The sequence below is a fragment of the Mauremys reevesii genome, linkage group 1 (genome assembly GCF_016161935.1).
Source record: "Mauremys reevesii isolate NIE-2019 linkage group 1, ASM1616193v1, whole genome shotgun sequence".
NCBI lineage: Eukaryota > Metazoa > Chordata > Testudines > Geoemydidae > Mauremys > Mauremys reevesii.
Window position 1 is genome coordinate 139,142,340 of NC_052623.1, and position 18,377 is coordinate 139,160,716.

At 41.3% G+C, this 18,377-nt stretch overlaps 1 protein-coding gene across 4 annotated transcripts in view; it reads left to right on the top strand.

Annotated features, from left to right (window-relative positions):
- MOSPD2 (motile sperm domain containing 2) overlaps positions 1 to 18,377 on the top strand; it is a 69,219-nt gene that overhangs the window by 7,488 nt on the left and 43,354 nt on the right. For all 4 annotated transcript variants that reach the window (XR_005597652.1, XM_039535086.1, XM_039535068.1 and 1 more), the window contains exons 3-6: positions 5,369 to 5,524; positions 7,025 to 7,111; positions 9,743 to 9,897; positions 16,778 to 16,838. Coding sequence is in view for 3 of the 4 variants with exons in the window: in XM_039535086.1 (XP_039391020.1) it covers positions 5,369 to 5,524; positions 7,025 to 7,111; positions 9,743 to 9,897; positions 16,778 to 16,838 (459 nt within the window). In the remaining variant the exon portion in view is untranslated. The remainder of the gene's footprint in view (positions 1 to 5,368; positions 5,525 to 7,024; positions 7,112 to 9,742; positions 9,898 to 16,777; positions 16,839 to 18,377) is intronic.

Here is an 18,377-nt window from a genome sequence, read left to right on the forward strand (position 1 = left end):
TTGCGGAGGCGAGCAGGGGAGGGCAGGTGAACGGGAGGGAGAGGAAGGGGGTGCTGAGGAGGCAAGTGGGGAGGGCAGGTGAGCCGGCGGCCGGGGAGAGGTGGCTGAGGAGGCAAGCGGGTGGGGGGGGCAGTGGTGAGGGGGCAGTTGGGAGAGGGAAATGGCAGAATGCCCCTGACGATCTCAAATGTTCAAGTAACTGCCCCAGGGTGGTAAAGAAAACTGGGTCATTAAGGCTTGACAGCCTCGGCGGGCGGGGAATCACTGCTAATCCCAGGACCAGACAGGCTGCTGTGTTTGGATCACGGGTTCATGTGGCTGTCATCACTGCAGGAACTGCTTCCATGGAAAAGCCACATTAGGAGGACCCTTAAATGTATATTTAGCTTCTTTCTGTCTCTATCAGAAGAAGCTGGCCCCATGGTGCACACACCTAGCTCTCTGGAATCAATTCTACCATACTTTGGGAACCTGTGCAGCTGAGTCTGTCCCCAGCAGTGCAAAGACAAAGTGAGGACAGGATCAAATCAAATGTCCATTCCCCACGTTAGAGAAGAGAGAACTATGACATACTGCACATAAATCTGAACCACTTCGTTAGCTGAAGAGTTAAGCTGTAAATTTTAGAGGAGCCCAGTTAAAAGCACATCAGCAAATCTCACTTACAGATATTCAACAGCTTCCCTAAAAACCCAAAGGCAGGAGAGTCTAGAAATGAACAGTTCAGGGATCCAACCCCACAGCCATATCATTCTTCCCTGTTCCTCACCATCCCCCCTGCCCTGCCCCCCCCAAGAATCCTATCCACATCCCACCCGATCCAGGCCCCCACCTCTTCCTCTGCAGAGCAGCCCTTGCCACAGAGCCAGGACCCAGCAGAAGGGCAGTTTAAATAATTTTCAGAATCAATGTTATAAACATGACACAGGTCTTTGTGATCCCCTAGTAACACCCAGAGGCCCCCATCTGACTCAGCCAGACACCTGGTGTTTGGGGCCAAGCCATTTTGGGGGTAGGAAGCTAGGAAAATGTTCAGAAAAGGAATGATGGATATTTGTGAAATACCTTAATTGCAAAACCCCTTTTCTGAAGGTTACCAAACCTCCCAGACAAATCCTACCTGGCCTAGGAGAGCTCAGAGGATCTGGTAATTTTTTGGAGAAGTTACAGGGAAGTTAAAAATGGATCTTGGTTGTAAGTTAGGATCAGTCTGAACTATGGAGTGGCTACCACAGGCCCATTACATCAGGGCGAGCATCTGTATAGCAGCATTGGGCCTGATCTGGTCTGGCTCCCATCCCCTCTCCAAGGTTTGCATATGTCTGGAGGTGCTGCCTTCCACGCCTTCCTCATTCACACCTCATTCATTCAACAGGGCAATCGATTACAAAGTGGGGGGAAGATCTTATTCTACTTCTAGCAAAAAGACATTTTCTTTTACCTTAATTATACTACTTCAGGCATCCGCTATAACATATTACCAAGGTTCAATACAAAGTCATATAAAAGTTATACAAAAATGCATAATGCAGAGATCTATCTACAACTGCATTGACTGACTGCTGTGTGCAGTAATATAGTGACCCCTGGGTCTTTGAATGAGGCTTTATACCTGGGGGGGTGAGCAGCGAGTCGGAGGCGAGCAGGTGGGCAAAGAGGCGAGCAGTGAGCCAGCAGAGGTTCTAGGGGTGGACATGGGGGTTTCTGGCAGGGGAGGGAGGAGGTGAAAGGAGGTGAGTGGTGGGTGGGGGACTGACTAGGAGGGACGCAACAAGCCAGCGGGATGGCTTGAGGGTGAAGAGGGGTGTGATGGTGGGGCTGAGCAGGGAAGGGGTGGGTCCTATTTTACTGCTGTGATCTGGCCACTCTATGTACGCCGTTTCTTTCCCCCTCTACACTACAGACTTCCACACACTATCAGTGCCTTCCTAGTATGCCATACACATAATTGTTTGCTTTAATTGAAAAATTCTTAATAAAGTATCACCCCCCCACCACCACCACCTTCCTTTTCTGTCCACACCTGTTTCGGCGGGGGTGGGGGTGTTGTGTTTTGGGGGGGGAAGGTTTCGGCGGTGGTGGGGGGGTCGGCCCTCAGCTGTGTTTTCTTTTTTTTCTTTTTTTTTTTTTTTTCTTTTGGAGTAATATGGCCCTTGCTGCTTTACAAGTTGTGCAGGCCTGTGCCCGTCCTTAAGTGAGGAGTTACTGTACTTGCAGCCTGTGATCAAATTACCACTTAACCTTTTCTTTGATAACCTAAATAGATTGAGCTTCTCAAGTCTCTCACTGTATGGCTTGTTTTCCTGTCCTTAAATCATTCTTGTGGTTCTTCTCCTCTAAATCCTCTGCAATTTTTCAACATCCTCCTTAAAGTATGGACACTGGAACTAGACACAATACTCCAGTAGCAGATTCATTGGTATTGTAGTTAAAGGTAATATAATCTCCTTATCCATTGTTAGCTGTTGGCCAGCACACCTCCCCTGCACCAAGCGCAGAGGTGGGCAAACTATGGCCCACGGACCACATCCGGCCCACGGGACCGTCCTGCCCGGCCCCTGAGCTCCCGGCTGGGCAGCTAGCCCCCGGCCCTTCCCCCGCTGTTCCCTCTCCCCCGTAGCCATGCTACCATGCGGGCAGCGCTCTGGGTGGCAGGGCTGTGCGCTTATGCAGGGCAGCACAGCAGTGTGTCTGGGTCTGGCCAGGAGGCGCCGCTTCAGACATGCTGCTCTGAGTGGCAGGGTAGGGGGTTGTATAAGGGGAGGGGGGTCTTGGAGGGCAGTCGGGGACAGGGAGCAGGCGGCGGTTGGATGGGGCAGAAGTTCGGGCGGCCAGGGGATGGAGAAAGGGGGGATGGGATAGGGGGCGGGGCCCCAGGGGGCCTGTCAGGGGCGGGGTGTGGATGGGGGCAGGGCAGTTGGGACAGGGAGCGCGGGGGTTAGATGGGGGTCAGGGTCCTGGGGGGGGGGGGACGGCGGTCCTGGGAGTGGGCGGTTGGGGACAAGGAGCGGGGGGTGTTGGATGGGGAGGGTTTAAGGGGGGCAATCGGGGTGGAAAATGGGAGGGGTCAAATAGGGGGCGGGGGCCAGGCTGTTTGGGGGGCACAGCCTTCCCTACGTGGCCATTTATGCAGTTTTGCACCCTGATGTGGCCCTCGGGCCAAAAGGTTTGCCTGACCTAGCGCCTTCAGGGATCCCAATCTCTGCAGGCCCAAGATGTGGGGAAGGTCCTGATCCTGGTGAGGCAGAGCAGAGACCTGGGATAGGACTGTGAGGAGCAGGAAAAGGAGGAGGATGGGCCCCTGCCTGCGGAGGAGGTGATCCTGTTGCGAAATGGCTCCTGCTTGGGGACGTCCCCCCTCCTTGGCTGATGAGTGGGTGAGCGAGCAGGTATTGACAGCGTGGCTGCAGGGGGCTCCATACACAGCCCCAGGGCCAAAGACAGCAGTGTGGTCTTCCCCCCCCCTGCCCCAGCCAGGTGATCCTGGCTTTGTCCCACCAGGATTGTGGTCTTCTCCCATCTTACTTTGTGCCTGCAGGAATTGGGTGTCACTGCCTGCAGGGAACGCACTGCAGTACCCACTGTCCCAGTGCTGCTCACTCACTCATGGTTGGGAGTGTGGGAGTCATTCTGCAACAGGGTGGCCGCCTCTGTAGCTGATGCTTGCCCTCCTTTTAATCTCGGGAGATGTCACTGCTCTGCTATGGTCTGCCCAAGATCTCAGTTTTTTCTGCATCTTGCACCTGCAGGGACTGGATGTCATTAAAGAATTATTGTCTGACTCCTCCCCCTGCCTTGATTTCCCCCAACTCTGAAAATTCAAGTAGATAAAAATAAAGTAAACAAAGCCCCAAAATTTCATTCAACTGAGAAAATTAAAATTGATATTATTCATTAAAATAACAAAAACAAATACTGAATTCTGCCAAGCCTAAATATAACTAGGGTACGTAGCTTGTCTAGCAAGAATATTTTACAACTGTGTAGTTTATGGTAATTCTCAGTGATTAAACTGTAGAAAATTTGAGTTAAAAGGAGCATGTTCACATTAACAATAGTGTACTTGACCTTAAAAAGTAAATGTCACAAGACCGAGACTCTCTCCTTATCACTTCAGCAAAAATTTAGAGGAACTTACAGTGTGTGTGAGTTGTACAAATAACCATGCTAAAAAAACATGCTAACCCTTCTCTTTTTCTATTTGTTGTCCATTCCACAAAATTATTTATGCATTAGCATAGTGGACATAAATTAATGTCTACTTGAGACATTCAGCAAATATTAATCCATTTATTTGTTTAATTACTTCTGTTGAACAGTGGCTGACAATAAGGTTAAACCATATTATCTGGATACTTTCCCATACCCTTTAATTTTTTTTGTTGGGTATCCAGATACTATGCTTTTTGTTTTGAGGTGCAATTCCATGTTGCAAAATAAATTTTCTTTACTACTTTCATTTTAAACCATTTTTATGGAGGTCAGCATTGATCTAAAAACTGAACCTTCTCATCTGAACAAGTCAACAACAATACCCCCAGGTCATTTTCAAAGGTAGTTGTCTAAAGTTAAGCACCAAAACCCATAATTAGGCACCTAAATCAATAATCTGATTTTCATAGATATGGAACCCTCCAGCTCCCATTTGACCTTAAAATAATTCCAATAAAATGTCTACCAGTTTATGGTTTCTTGTGTAGGAAGGTTTGTGATGTTTTTTGTAATCTAAACAAAAAATTACATATAATGGGAAAATAATAAGGTAAATGTATAACCAATAGGCACTGTAAAATGTTTTTTTGAGGTTTAGTACTTAATTTTGTTTAATATGATGGCGTAGAGCACAGCTGGGAATGGTAGTCAGTTTTTATATATTATGCCATTTCTTGAGGGATCATAAATGCCTATAATAAACTAATTTGGAAAATCCAGGCATCAACTGATGTGTGCGTGCACTTGCAAACCTTTGAGACTTCCAGACCTTTTAGGCTTAGTATTCTGTTAAAAACAAGTCAGTCTTTCTCTGTATTTTTGAGGAAAAAGATCAGAAGAAAATTATCTGCTTGTCATGCAGATACAATTATTTTTGTCAATTTTTTATTTTGATTTAAAGAAAAATACTTGCATAATGCATATTTGTCCAACCCCATTCTGTCAGTTTCTTAATAAATTCCACTTTTTAATGTAGTCAATAAACATTTTCAATAGCTTATGTTATTCCATGCTTGCCTAAATGTGCTGAAATCTTGAGATCTTTGTCTTCCCAGGCAGACTGCTGCCATAAAACTTGCCTAGTTTCGATTTTGTAATATTTCTGTAGCAAGTGCTATATGTTTACAACACTAAAAATTTTCATTTTTAAAATTAGATAAATCAGATAAATATGATTCCAGAGATGTGGAAAGATTGCAGCAAGATGATAATTGGATTGAAAATTATTTAATTTGGCGTCATGATGTTGTGGATGATACACTGAAGATGATTGATGACAGCTTTCAGTGGAGGAAAGAATACATGGTCAATGGTAAGATGTCATTTACTGCTAATTAATATGTTGATGATGTATGTCAGTTTCTCATTGAATTATACCTAAGGCCCTATATACAGTTTCATTAAGTACCAATGCAAATGGCTATATAAATTCTTCTTTGTCAAGTTGACATATCAATCACTAGTTGTGCTTTATAATTTGGTGTGGTTGTGGCTGGGTTGTGGGCAGTGGAGTTATGCAGTAGCTTACTGGGTCAAAGATAATTTGGGATTTGAAAGGGTTGGGGAGTTTGCTGGACTTCAGTTCTTTGTGTGTTCTTCAGGTGCAGACCACTACGGGAATAAAAGTTCCCCTCCTCTGGTCTGAAAATTAGTCAGGAGAAAGTGATCCATAGCTGGGAAGACACATGTGCTGCAGGGGTCATAAGCTAATAAATGATTAGCTCCTCTACTACTGAGAGGAAAGCAGAATCTTTTCAGTTTAGTAAAACTAATTAAACCTGTGACATGCGATCATTGCAGTTATTACTGTGGAGCCTATGGACACTAATCAAAATAGGGTCCCATTGTGCTTTTTGCTGTGTGCGGCAGGGGGTCAGGGGATAGGGGTACGGCAGGGGGCTCAGGGCAGCGGGTTGGGATGCAGGAGGGGTGTGGCAGGGCGTTGGGATGCAGGGTGCGGCAAGGGGCTCAGGGCAGGGGGTTTGACTGTAGGAGGGGTTTGGGAGGCGGACTCTTGCCTGGCGCGCACTGGGGGCAGGGCAAGCTGCCTGCCTGCCATACCCCTGCGCCGCTCCGGGAAGTGGCTGGAACGTGGGGGAGCAGGGCACAGAGGTGTGTGTTGCTGTTGCTTCAAGCACCGCCCCCAGCATTGGCCGGGAACGGGGAACCATGGCCAATGGGAGCTGCTGGGGGTGGTCCCTGAAGCAGCAGCAACAACACGCAGTCCTGTGCCTCTCCTCCCCCAGGTTCCATCCGCTTCCCGGTGCAGCGTGGGGGCAGGGCAGGCAGGCAGGGAGCTTGCCCTGCCCCCGGTGCGTGTTGGGCCAGAGCCGCTCTAGATAAACACCGGGGGAGACGGGGGTGGCCATAAGGAGCTCGCGGGCCGCAGAAAATAACCTTCCGGGCCGCATGCAGCCCGCGTGTTTGAGACCCCTGGTCTAAATGAAGAAAAGTCACAACAAGTGGGTGTAACAGAGCGGGAATGCAGGAGGGAGGCCAACGCCAACAAAATTTGTAGTTTTTTTCCTCCAGCCATCTATATCTACTTTGTTTTCATCTCTCTTCCTACATAGATGCTAACCTTTTTCTAGCTTATTTTTTCCTCTTTTTTTTTTGTTTTAAACTATTAGATTGCAAATAGGTTTATCCCTCTATTTTACAATTCATTTATCTCTCACATATGAAGATTATTTTGAATACGAAGTTTCTTATTGTTTTAAGATTAAATGTTATTTTGTAGTGACTTTTAAACAGCAAAAATAAGGATGCCTGATATCAGTTTGCCAAAATAATCCTTCTGTTTGCTTTGCAGATTTGTCTGAATCTGCCCTCCCAAAATGGTTATTTGAAAATGGTGCTCTTTACCTGCATGGATATGATAAAGAGGGCTACAAGTTATGTAAGTTACATGCACTCTTGTTTTTTTTTTTTTCAGTTATCTATTAGTGTTATGAAATATATATATGTGTGTTCATATTGGAGACTGCTAAAATGCTGGAAGTAATTACTTATCAGGAACTACCTTTGTGTAAATAAATGAGGAAATCAAGTGAATTTTTCAATGAATATCTGACAAATAGATCATGGGCAAATGGTTACATTGTATTTTTCATCATGGATTATTAAGACCTTTAGCCATTCTCGTTGAGTCCACGCGTCTTTTACTAGAGAGGAAAAACCTTTTAGTATTTATATTTTGTAGCTTGAAATTCAGCTTTCTTATTGTAGCATCATGATCCCCAAAAGCTCATTGTTAAGGTTACATTCAGTTTTCCTTCATAAACTTTACCTCCCATCCCAGTTTTGTAATGCAGTTTTAAAGTGTGCCATTAAAATGCAATGTTTCAATCTCTTTTGCTGCAAATATATAGCCATCTACAGGACAGCATGTTGTCATTGCAATCACCTGGTACAGCTGTAACACACCATGCTTGCACATACTTGAACTGGTGCACAAGTTTTCACATCACTGTTTGAATTGAACTTGTTCTGAGAGAGGCTTTGGCCCTCCATTGCTGTGTACTACCCCTGTGTAGTAACAGTACAGGCAACAAGCGCTGGTATTGCCGATGCAATGGTGTAATTAGTTTTCCCTGTTTAATCCTCCAGTTCTCCTGGCCATCTTTCCAGGTTACCTTTGACAGCCCAGAGAACTGTCTCTGTCCTATGGCAAATCCCTTGGTTACCAGCTGCATGCAGGCCCAAGAATGCTCAAAGTACTGTAGTATCCACTCAGGTCTCAGATTTGTCTACCACCTCCTGCCTCCCCTTCTCCAATCTCACTGACCGTAGCAGCACTTGAAGAGGTATGAACCATCCCTCCTCAACTTGTTTTAAAATAAAATACGGAATGAGGCGGGCAGGGTGGGGGAAACAATTGTTTGTGCTTAATAATAGCACTTAAATGATCCCAGTTACCCATTGAAAAAAGTCAGATTACAAAGATGATGTGTGAGGTCCCTTTTTTGCTCCTATTGTTGTATGTTTGGAAACAATTTTCTATTTATTTAGGTTAGGATGGCTGTATCTTTGCAGTGGAAAAAGATAGAGACTTCATTTAAATGAAAATATAGAATTTTCAAAATGTATAGGAAAAAAATGCAGTGAGACCTGATTGAAAATAGCAGATGAGCTTTTCTTGTCTCCTCTCTCCCATTTGTGTTGGGGACTTTTTGCAGGGTCAGTTTATTTCAGAAGTGTATGTGTCTCTATGTAAATGTAATTCTAAAAATCTGCTTCACCTTTCTATTCCTGCCAGAGTTACCTAATGACAACAGACAGTGAGAACGTGGGATTTTATTACTCTGTGCCTCCCACAGAACTCCCACTTCCCCCAAAAAAGGTGTCCAATTAGCATGCTCAGAAAGTATTTTGTCGTTAGTTAGGCTTTATTTCCCCCAAATCAAATATAGACACTAGTTCTTACTAAGTGTTCTAAGGTGGATTGATTTAAATCATCCATTTTGTTCAGCTTTTCCATTTGTACTTCAGTTATTTTCTCAAGAAAGATGCTTCTCATTGGTTGATTATAACATATTGATTTACAATTAAATAAAGCCATTACACTAGATTTGGTGCACCTTTTTGCTGCCTAGCAGGTACCCTATAACTATGTACATTTATTTAAGCAATTTATAGCTTAATATTTTCAGATTCTTATTGTACATTTTCCATATGTTACAAAATGATGCATGATATATTGTTTATTTGCTAGATAATTACCTTTTTGCTCATGATTTGTATCAAGTTGTGTTAGGATTGTAACTAGAATTTAAACACAAACAACAGTATATTCATCTTTTATTTAAATGTTTTAAGATATAAGTATAGGCTTTAACATATTTTGTGTTTAAATTCAGATTTCATTTTAAACGGGTTTATTTTTTGAAAGAAAAACTTCCAATTTAAATTTTAAAAAAAATCATAGGTTTTTATCCACCCTGAAGGATTCTATCCATGCCAATATGAAAATTTTGAGAACTGTTGGCAGTTTGCTTCAGAGGCGTGAGCCAAGTTTGGGAGTCCAGAAGTTCTGATTTTGATGCTTGCACTAAAATGAAAGTTAGAATAGACAGTGCCTTGCAACCTTAACAATAGTGACTGTATCCAGAATCTGGTAAAATTAGTTCTTAGTGTCTGTATGACTATAGACTTTATTCACGAAACAAATCATGGTAGATGCAGGTTTTGTGTAGAAGCCTTTGGGGGGAGAGAGAGAATGTGTGTGCATTTGTTATTCACTGTACTGCTAGCATTCAACTATAGTTTTTAATATATATATTTTTTATTTTCCCTTTTGTTCTTCTATACCTTGTGTTCTGTATGAAAACACCAGCATCAAAAAGATCATTATTTTACCACTGTTTCTATAAGAACAGTTGTGAAATGGCTGAAAATATAGAAACTGTACATAGCTGTATCAAGGAGTTGGTGGATTTTGTAAGAGGTCATTTAACACTTACCACTAATATGATCTGGTATTCTGATAAGTTGTTGACATTTTTAATGTACATATATGTTTTCTTTGTAGTCTGGTTCAGGGTGAAGTTTCATACAAAAGATCCTAAACTGCAGTTTGAAAAAAAGAAGTTTGTAGCCTTTTGGTTAGAGCATTATGCCAGGAGAGAGCATGGGAAGCCTTTAACAGTGGTGTTTGACATGGCTGAAACTGGACTCAGTCACATAGTAAGCATTTTAATTATGATTTCTGTTTAGACTGCATAGCTTAATCAAGCAGGTCCTGTGCCGCACATTAGACCTAAATTATACAGCAAAGGTCCTAGAATCTTGATCTCATAACTGCCCCCTTCTCCCAGGCATTCATGGCAGGTGGCTTTTACGCAGCCTGGTGGCAACTAAGGCTTTTTGTTCTGTATTTTGTCTTCCCCTTTTGAACTGACACAAAGGTTACTTCATTTACTGGGAGGAGGGAGAGTTACCACAGTCACACTTAACAGCAACTGTCTACCCTACTATACCCTGACCCACTAACTGCCACTGCATCCAAAAATGCCAAATTAATATGTTAAGTTGTTAGTATTTTTGTTTCCTGCAATGAAATGGTACCCACTTACAGCAGTTGTAAATTTGATGCATACAGCCTGCCGCTAGTTACTGACATCAGTCTGTAACTTTCAAGAGCCCCAAATTCACAAAAGTATATTTACTAAAGGAGGGGGATAAAACACACTTACTTAATGTTGAGTCTCTATTTGTAGTGTAGGAATATAAATGGCAAAGTATAGATGTTGGGTGTTCTGTAATTTGTTTATGGTCATGATCTAAAGCATCAAGTCAATAATGTCTTTTGCATTATATTGAAACAACTATCTATTTCAAGATGAAAATCATGAATTTCATTAGAAGTTTTTTTCATTTTAAAAGGTTGTTCTCCGATAATGCATATTTCCAACTCAATTTTCAGGATTTCAGTTTGCAAAGGTACAGTGACTAGTTATAAGTTATATTTCTTCTCTTGCATCCTCTGCATATTCTCACCAATGGGGTGTGACAGCGGGGGCAGCCTAGATGTTGGAACCTCCTCGTAGCAGTATGCATTGGAGGGCTCGTGTTCCTCCTACCCTTCCCCTCAGCATTCCTGAACGTTCCAAGGGGGCGTTTTGCTCCTTGCTGCCTCATTTCCTTCCGACCACAGCAGCAGACAGATGTGAATGGATACAGTTCCCTTCCACTAAAAAAGATTTAGTGCCCTTAGGGGTAGTTTTACTATTAGGTATGGTTCAGATTTATTATAAGTTTAGATTGTTAGTTTAGGATAAATTTTGTTTTAAACTTAGATCTTCTATTCCAACTACTGGTTGCATGCAGATCCAAATCTGAAAAGATCAGGTTTTAAAATGTACACATCATTTGCAGTGGTCTTCGTGGCATCGGATTGCTTGCACTCAATGCCTAACATGCCTGGGTGAGCTTCACTCTCCTTTAAGATGTACGAACTGCAGTACCTTTACCCCATGAGCAAGAAAGAAATGTCAGAATAGGCTACAAGCCTTATTGTTACAAGCAGCTCTGGCTGCAAATCCTGTCTGTTCGAACTCTTCTGAAGGGTCTGAGACTAAGAACAGGAGGCCAGTGTCAACTCTAGATACTTCTAGATCTAAGCAGAAAACAGTTCAGCACAGGACACAAAACTCCTGATTGTGTTGATACCAAAATCAGCAGATCTAACATCTAGATACGTACTACCTTTAGGGGTGGTGGCCCTGTAAATAAGAGCCAAACCATGTGAGCGCATCGTATCTGAATACCCTGGTTCCATTGCATGTTACAAAGCTGGGGATTCTTCACATCTCTTGGAGCAGGATCAAATCTAATAGATCCACATGTAACAAGAGTAAACGCTCTCAGGAGACTTTTTGCCCATTCCTTGCATCACATGGTTCCATCGTATCTGAAGAAGCTTTTGGAACCATTGTTGTCAGTTTATCTGGGTCCTTTGGTCATCCTTCTGATGCAAGTGCACATGGAGAAAGGAGAGAAGAGGAAGACTCTCTTGTGAGTCACCCTCTTCCTTCGCTGTCTATACAGAAGAATCTCCTGTGATAGGGATGGATATTTATCTGAAGAGGAAGCTGCCTGTGGTACAAATGGAATATCAGCAGCTAGACCCAGAATTTGATTAATTCTTCTCCTGATGAGAATATTGGTATAGCTTGCAGGTTTTCCTAAATAGAATGGTGCCTATGTTAAAGCTCTGGTCAGGTACCTTAGAGGAGACTTCTCACCAAGTCTTTGATGTTCTCAGCTCTAACTTTGAGTAAAATCTCTGTGCCAATTTTAGATGGTCTCTGGCAACCAGCAGAATCTGTCTGGTCTAATCGTGCTTCTTGTCAACTGTTCTCAAAAATGCAATTCCAGATGAAAGATTATCTTGCTTCCATATTCTTCCTACTCATAATTCATTGGTAGTAGTTGCAGTGACCAACAGGTCAAGAGGTGGATGTTTGCATTCTATGACCTCTGACAAGGAAGGCAGGAATTTGGACTTGGTGGAGAGGAAAATGATTTCTTCTTTCTTCACCCTCAGTATGAGAGTGGCAAATTACCAGGCAGTCACGTTGCGGTATCAGTACCACTTATGGGACAAAATGTTGATGTTTGCAAAGCCACTTTCTGAAGACCAGTGCAATATAGTAATTACATTAATACAGATGGATGAAGGGTAGTATAACACACAGTATCCTTTGATGTTTTTTACTTGGTCGTAAGATTGATTGCAGTAGCAATCACATGGTTATGATCTTCCACTCTCCCGCCACAAACAAAATCTAAAATAGTGCATCTGTTTTGAAGGAGATGGACTGTTTAATAATACGAAAGATAAAAATTTGGAGAGAATTAAGGATAAGAATCTTACTGCCAAGATCAGTGTGTCTTTTTCAGTCTTTGAGGAAGAATCCCATGACCTGTGTTCAGGTCCAATTAAAAGCTTTAATTCACCGTCCTCTTAGGCTTAGAGACATCACTCATGCCATCACAAAGCTTCCTTCACCTACGTCTGCTGAATGTCAAGCCTGAAGTTTGATAGGAGGATCAAAAGCTGCAAACAAATTGATAACATACTCACCTCCCTACCCTTTGGAAAACTGGCTGTCTTAATTCATTGATTCATACAGTTTCATCAGTTTGGACAAATGGGTTTTGAGGATAATAAAAAAGTGTTATGCCCAAGTTTATAACCTATTCTCCTTGAAAGATCTCCTCCTTTCTTCTCCCCTGCCCCTTTTTCAATATTCAGGGATTTCTCCCTCAACAGTGTGGTAAGATCAGAAATCCAGTCTCTGATTCAGGCAGGAGCAATAGAGGAGTGCCAAGGGAGTTCAGAAATCAGGGATTTTACTCAAGCATTTTCACTAATACCAAAGAAGGATAAGGTTCATCTGATATTACACGTGAGGAAGCTCAGCACTTAAGTCAGGAGGTTCTGGTTCTGTATGTTGACTGTAGCCTCATGATATCCTTCCCTTTCAGCCCTAGCTTGGTTTGTAGCTCTCAATCTAAAGGATACATATTTCTAGAAGATCAAATCACTGCAAATATCTCTACTTTACTATTGATCATGACTATTTTCAATACAAGGTCTTAACCTTTGGCCTTTCTACCACTCATAGGGATTTTACAAAGTTCCTTTTTGTAGTAGGAGCTTGTCTTGAGACAATAGGGTATTTTTGTCTCCCCATACTTAGACAATTGGTTTCTTAAAGCCTCATCAAAGGAGAGCCTTGAAAGGGACATACACATTAGATTTTCCCTTTTGGAAGGATACGACTCTTGATTGACTAGGAAAGAGAAGGGTTTTTTTTTTTTTGTTTTTTTTTAATATCTAAGATTCCATTCATAGGAGCAGTCCTTGACTCACAAGCAGGCATTCCTGTCAATGGAGAGCTTTCTGAAACTACTCTCTACCATATGGCTATTACATTGAAATCCTTCTCAAAAGATCACTTTATTTCTGCATCTGTTGGGTCTTATGCTCTTGCAACATACATCACAACTTATTCCAGACTCAGAAAGAGGCCTGTTGAGCATTGGGATGGTACAGAACTATGACATACCCCAAGATGACATTTTTCAGGAGGATTTCTATCCCCAAAGAAATTCTTTCATCTTTGTCACAGTGGACCTACCCAGAGAATGTTCTGAAAGAGGCATGTTTCAATCCCCCAACAACTTAATTGAAAATCACTTTGGAAGCTTCAAAGACTGATGAGGGGGTGCAACTTGACTATCTCTTTATTTGGGACCATTGGAGTTACCAAGAAAATATATTACATATGAGGGCACAGTAATTGGGAACTATCTGTTTAGCTCTCAAATCATTACTACCTCACATCCAGAACAAAACAATACAAGTCATCGTGGGCAACAAGACAGCAATATATTAACTGAAGAAGCAGGGAGGAGCTCACTTGTTTCAACTGTACAAGGAGATGATCAAGTTATGGGACTGGTGTATCCACTTCAACATCTACCCAACTGCCTTGCTCTTAGCAGGCAAGGAAGTGACAAAGCTGGCCAACTCAGCAGAGATCTGATGTGGGTGCATTAATGGTCTCTAAAGGACTCAGTAATTTAGGCTTTAGTGAATGTTTTTGAGGTTTCTGGACATAAATCTCTTTTCCACAGGCAGAAGAAGTACCCTCTTTTCCACTTGAGAGAGGGGAAGGACACTCTCCCAATGTCAATGTGTTCCTTCTGAATTAGTGGATGAGCCTGTTATGCGTTTTCTCCTCTTCTACACTTGTTTTTTTATACAGAGGGTTTTGCAAAAATAAGATGTGAGTGAGCCAGGATAACCTCAATTGCTCCTTCATGTGAGAGACAACAGTAATATACACACCTTCATCAACTCTCCAAGGGAATCTACGTACTTATGCCAGTGATGTACTTCTGCAGCGGGACAGGAGGACTTATCACCCAAACCCTCTTTCACTACATCTAGCTGCATTGGCTTTAACAGATGTTGAAATATCTTGCATTTTAGACGTGCAGGAAATGTTATGAATATAATTGGTGTAGATTTGTGAAGTGGGTAGCTGAAAAACATATAAAGCCTGTACACCAGTTCATTGTATCCTTGAACATTTACTGCATTCAGAGTCTTTGGACCTGTAGCTACCTTCTCTGAATCACATAATTAATTAAAAAATTAAAATAAAATCTTGGCACATGACACAATTTAAAAATGTATTGACCAGTAAAGGACATGGTTCCATTACAAGATTTTTAGTTTGATCCTGATACAGCTCATGAGCCCACCTTTGGAACTAATAGCAGGTTGCTCTTTATTTTATTGGTCTGTTAAAACAGCTTTTATAATAGCCATTAAATCAGCAAGATGGATTAGCAAATTGTATGCCCCATGACAGACTCACCATTTACTATGTTTCATAAAGATAAAGTTGTACTTGGACCTCATCCTAGATTCCTTCCTAAAGTGGTTGTTGCGTTTCATATTAATCAGTCAGTCAGTATGCTGGTTCTCTTTCTGAGACCTCGTCCTCATAAAAAATAATCCAAATTACATACTTTAAATGCTATAAAAGTGCCTTAGCTTACTATCTAAATAGAACAAGAAAATTTTGACAATCTCCTAAAACTTTTTATATCTTATGTTTAAAACCATAGAGGTCAGGATATTTCTGCTCAGTTGTTATCTAGAGGCTGAGACAGTGAACAGAACGGGCATATAATCAGAAATCATCAGTTCCTCTTTCTGCTGAAGTTAGGCCATACTCAACTAGAGCGGTATCTACCTCTATAGGGACATGTTCCCATTGTTGAACTCTGTTCAGACCTTTACAAAACACTATTAATTAGATTTGACATCTGAGTCAAATGCTCCATTCGGTAGGGCACTTCTGTATTTACTTAATTAGACCCTCAAGTCCTACTGCCCAGTCAGGCATACTGCTTACTAAAGTATCCCTTGAATGGCAATGTGCAAAGTACATATGAAGAAGAAATGGAGGTTGCTTACATTGTTAACCAGAATTCTTTGGGATGGACTCTGCATATTCACACTCTGGACCCACCTTCCCCTTTTCTTCAGAGTCCTAATAAGGTATTAACCCTGCAGAAGCTGTGAAAGGACTGAAGTGGCAGGAAGCACCTTGCCCTTGGAATGCTCAGGAATGGTGAGGGGAGGGACCAGGAGTGCTCTAACAGGCACCGCAAAGAGTAGATTCCACCAATGCATCTGCACCAGCCAGTGCATCTCCTGAGTGTGAATGTTCATCTTAAAGAACTCTGGTTGCAAGTAAGTCATCTCCATTTGTCTCTGCTTCATAAGATATGAAGATTGCAATAAAAATAAATCAATGTGCCTCAAGTATGTACCTGTTTTAACAAAAAAAAATTCTGAGTTCTGTTGTGGTTGTGAATTTTCAGCAGTGACCAGATAGTGTTAATTCCTTAATCTTTTGCCGAACTATGATCTTAGAATTTTAAATGTTAATTTTTGTCTCAAAATATTAGTGAACTATGATTTCATTAGAAATCAAGACAAACAAAACTAAAAAACCCCTGATAAAAGGCAAAATTTTCTTATCCCTAAACGTTTTACTGCCAACGTACAGAACTTACGTAACTTGCTTGTCTTACTTCAGTGCAAGTCAGTGCTTGTACTATGTAAGAAAGGCTTAGCACACTGCCATTTAGAGACAGGTTTATTTCTTCTGTTAGTCTGTAGTTCTTAGAAAATCTCCAGACCCTTTCCTGAGACCCCAGTTCTTCAATGACTTCATACATCTGCTTAACTTTATGCACTGCGAGTAGTCTTAGTAATGTCACTAGAACTACTCTCGGCTTACAGATTTAAGCCTGTGTATAAATCTTTGCAGGATCATGGCCGTGCATTCCATTGGAAGTTGGGGCAGTGTTTGAAATTTAATATACTGTATATAGCCTGTGTACATTTATTATGTTTTACTTTAATTGTGAACTTATCTCAGAAAATTTTTATTACAAAAGTCATAGTTTTTATTTAATTTGTTTTTAAATTATAATTTGTACTGCATTTATTACTAATTTGCCTTTATTTTAGGACTTGGACTTCATTCGGTTCATCATCAACTGTTTTAAAGTTTATTATCCTAATTACCTCTGTAAGTAATGTATATTATCCTTTCTAAGGGGATACAGTTTTATAGACATTATATTATCCAATATGTTGTTTTACTATAACTGATAAGGAGAGAGGGTTTTTTTTTTTTAAGGTTTGTAAATATTACTTTTTGCATGTGTGGACTGCAAATGTAAAACTAAAATAAAGTCAAGAAATATGTGTTTGACATGCCCCTCCTGTATATCACATGATGGAACTTCTTCCAAATAATATCTGGAGCCTATCTTTTGGAAGAACATCTGATCTTGGTTTAAAAACTATCAGTGATGGGAGAATCCATCACAATCATTGGTAAATTGTTCCAGTGGTTAATTACACTCACATTTAAAAAATGACACCTTATTTCCAGTCTGGACTTGGCTAGCTTCAACTTCCAGCCATTGGATCGCATTATATCTTTCTCTGCTAGACTGAAGTGTGCAATATTAAATATTTGTTTCCCCATATAGGAATTTACAGAATGTGATTCAGTCACCCATAACCTTGTCTTTGTTAAATAGCTAAATAGATTTAGCTCCTTGAGGCTATCATAAGGCACATTTTCTAATCCTTTAATCTTTCTGGGCTCTTCTCTGAACCTTCTCAATTTTTTAATATTCTTCTTGAACTGTGGACACCAGAACTGAGCACAGTTTTCAGCTGTGGTCACACCAGTTCCAAATACAGGGGTAAAATAGCCTCTCGGCTCCAACTTCATATTCCCAGTTTATGCATCCAAGAATCCCATTAGCCCTCTCGGCCACAGCGTTGCACTGGGAGCTCATGTTCAGCTGATTGTGCACCATGACCCCCAATTCCTTTTCAGAGTCAATATTATAGTTGTGTTGTTGCCCTCCTTTCTTTGTCCATTTCTGTCCCTTTCCTCTTCAATTTCAGGGTTTTGCCAAAAGTTGGAAGATACTGCTATGACAATTGGCACTCTGTAGCAGCCAAGAGGCTAAAGATTGAGTGGAAATGGACTCTCCCCTATTGTCTCAGAGATGATCCCTCCATGACAGAGTTGAGGCATATTGGTGGGGCTGTATGGGGGAAAAACTTGCACATTGTCCATGTTAACCCTCATTATGAATAGTTACAAAGCTTCAGTCAATACTGCCATTTTTCTCTTCCACGACTTCTAAATTCATTTAATTTTTTTCAAGTGAAAATGTAGCTATGAACATTTCAAAGTTTAGTTGTTTGAGTGGCATTTCGTTTCTTAAAATAGAAGGTACCATTCTGTTATAGTCGCTAGTATTTTGAACTGTTAAAATTTAGTGTTATAATTTCACACAATGATAAAGTTATTAGAATAAAGGTGCATATTATTTGCATCTTTCATCTGACATTTAATACAGTAATTTAAATGAATTCTCTGAATTCAGGGTGTGGGTAACCATTCTGACTCTTCTGGGATAATTTTGCCTTTTTTTGTATACCAATACAATACATGCCATAGTTTCCAATGGGCTTCCTAATACTTCTTACCATAGGGATGGTTTTGTATACATTGATTATTATTTGAGAAATGGAGGAAAGC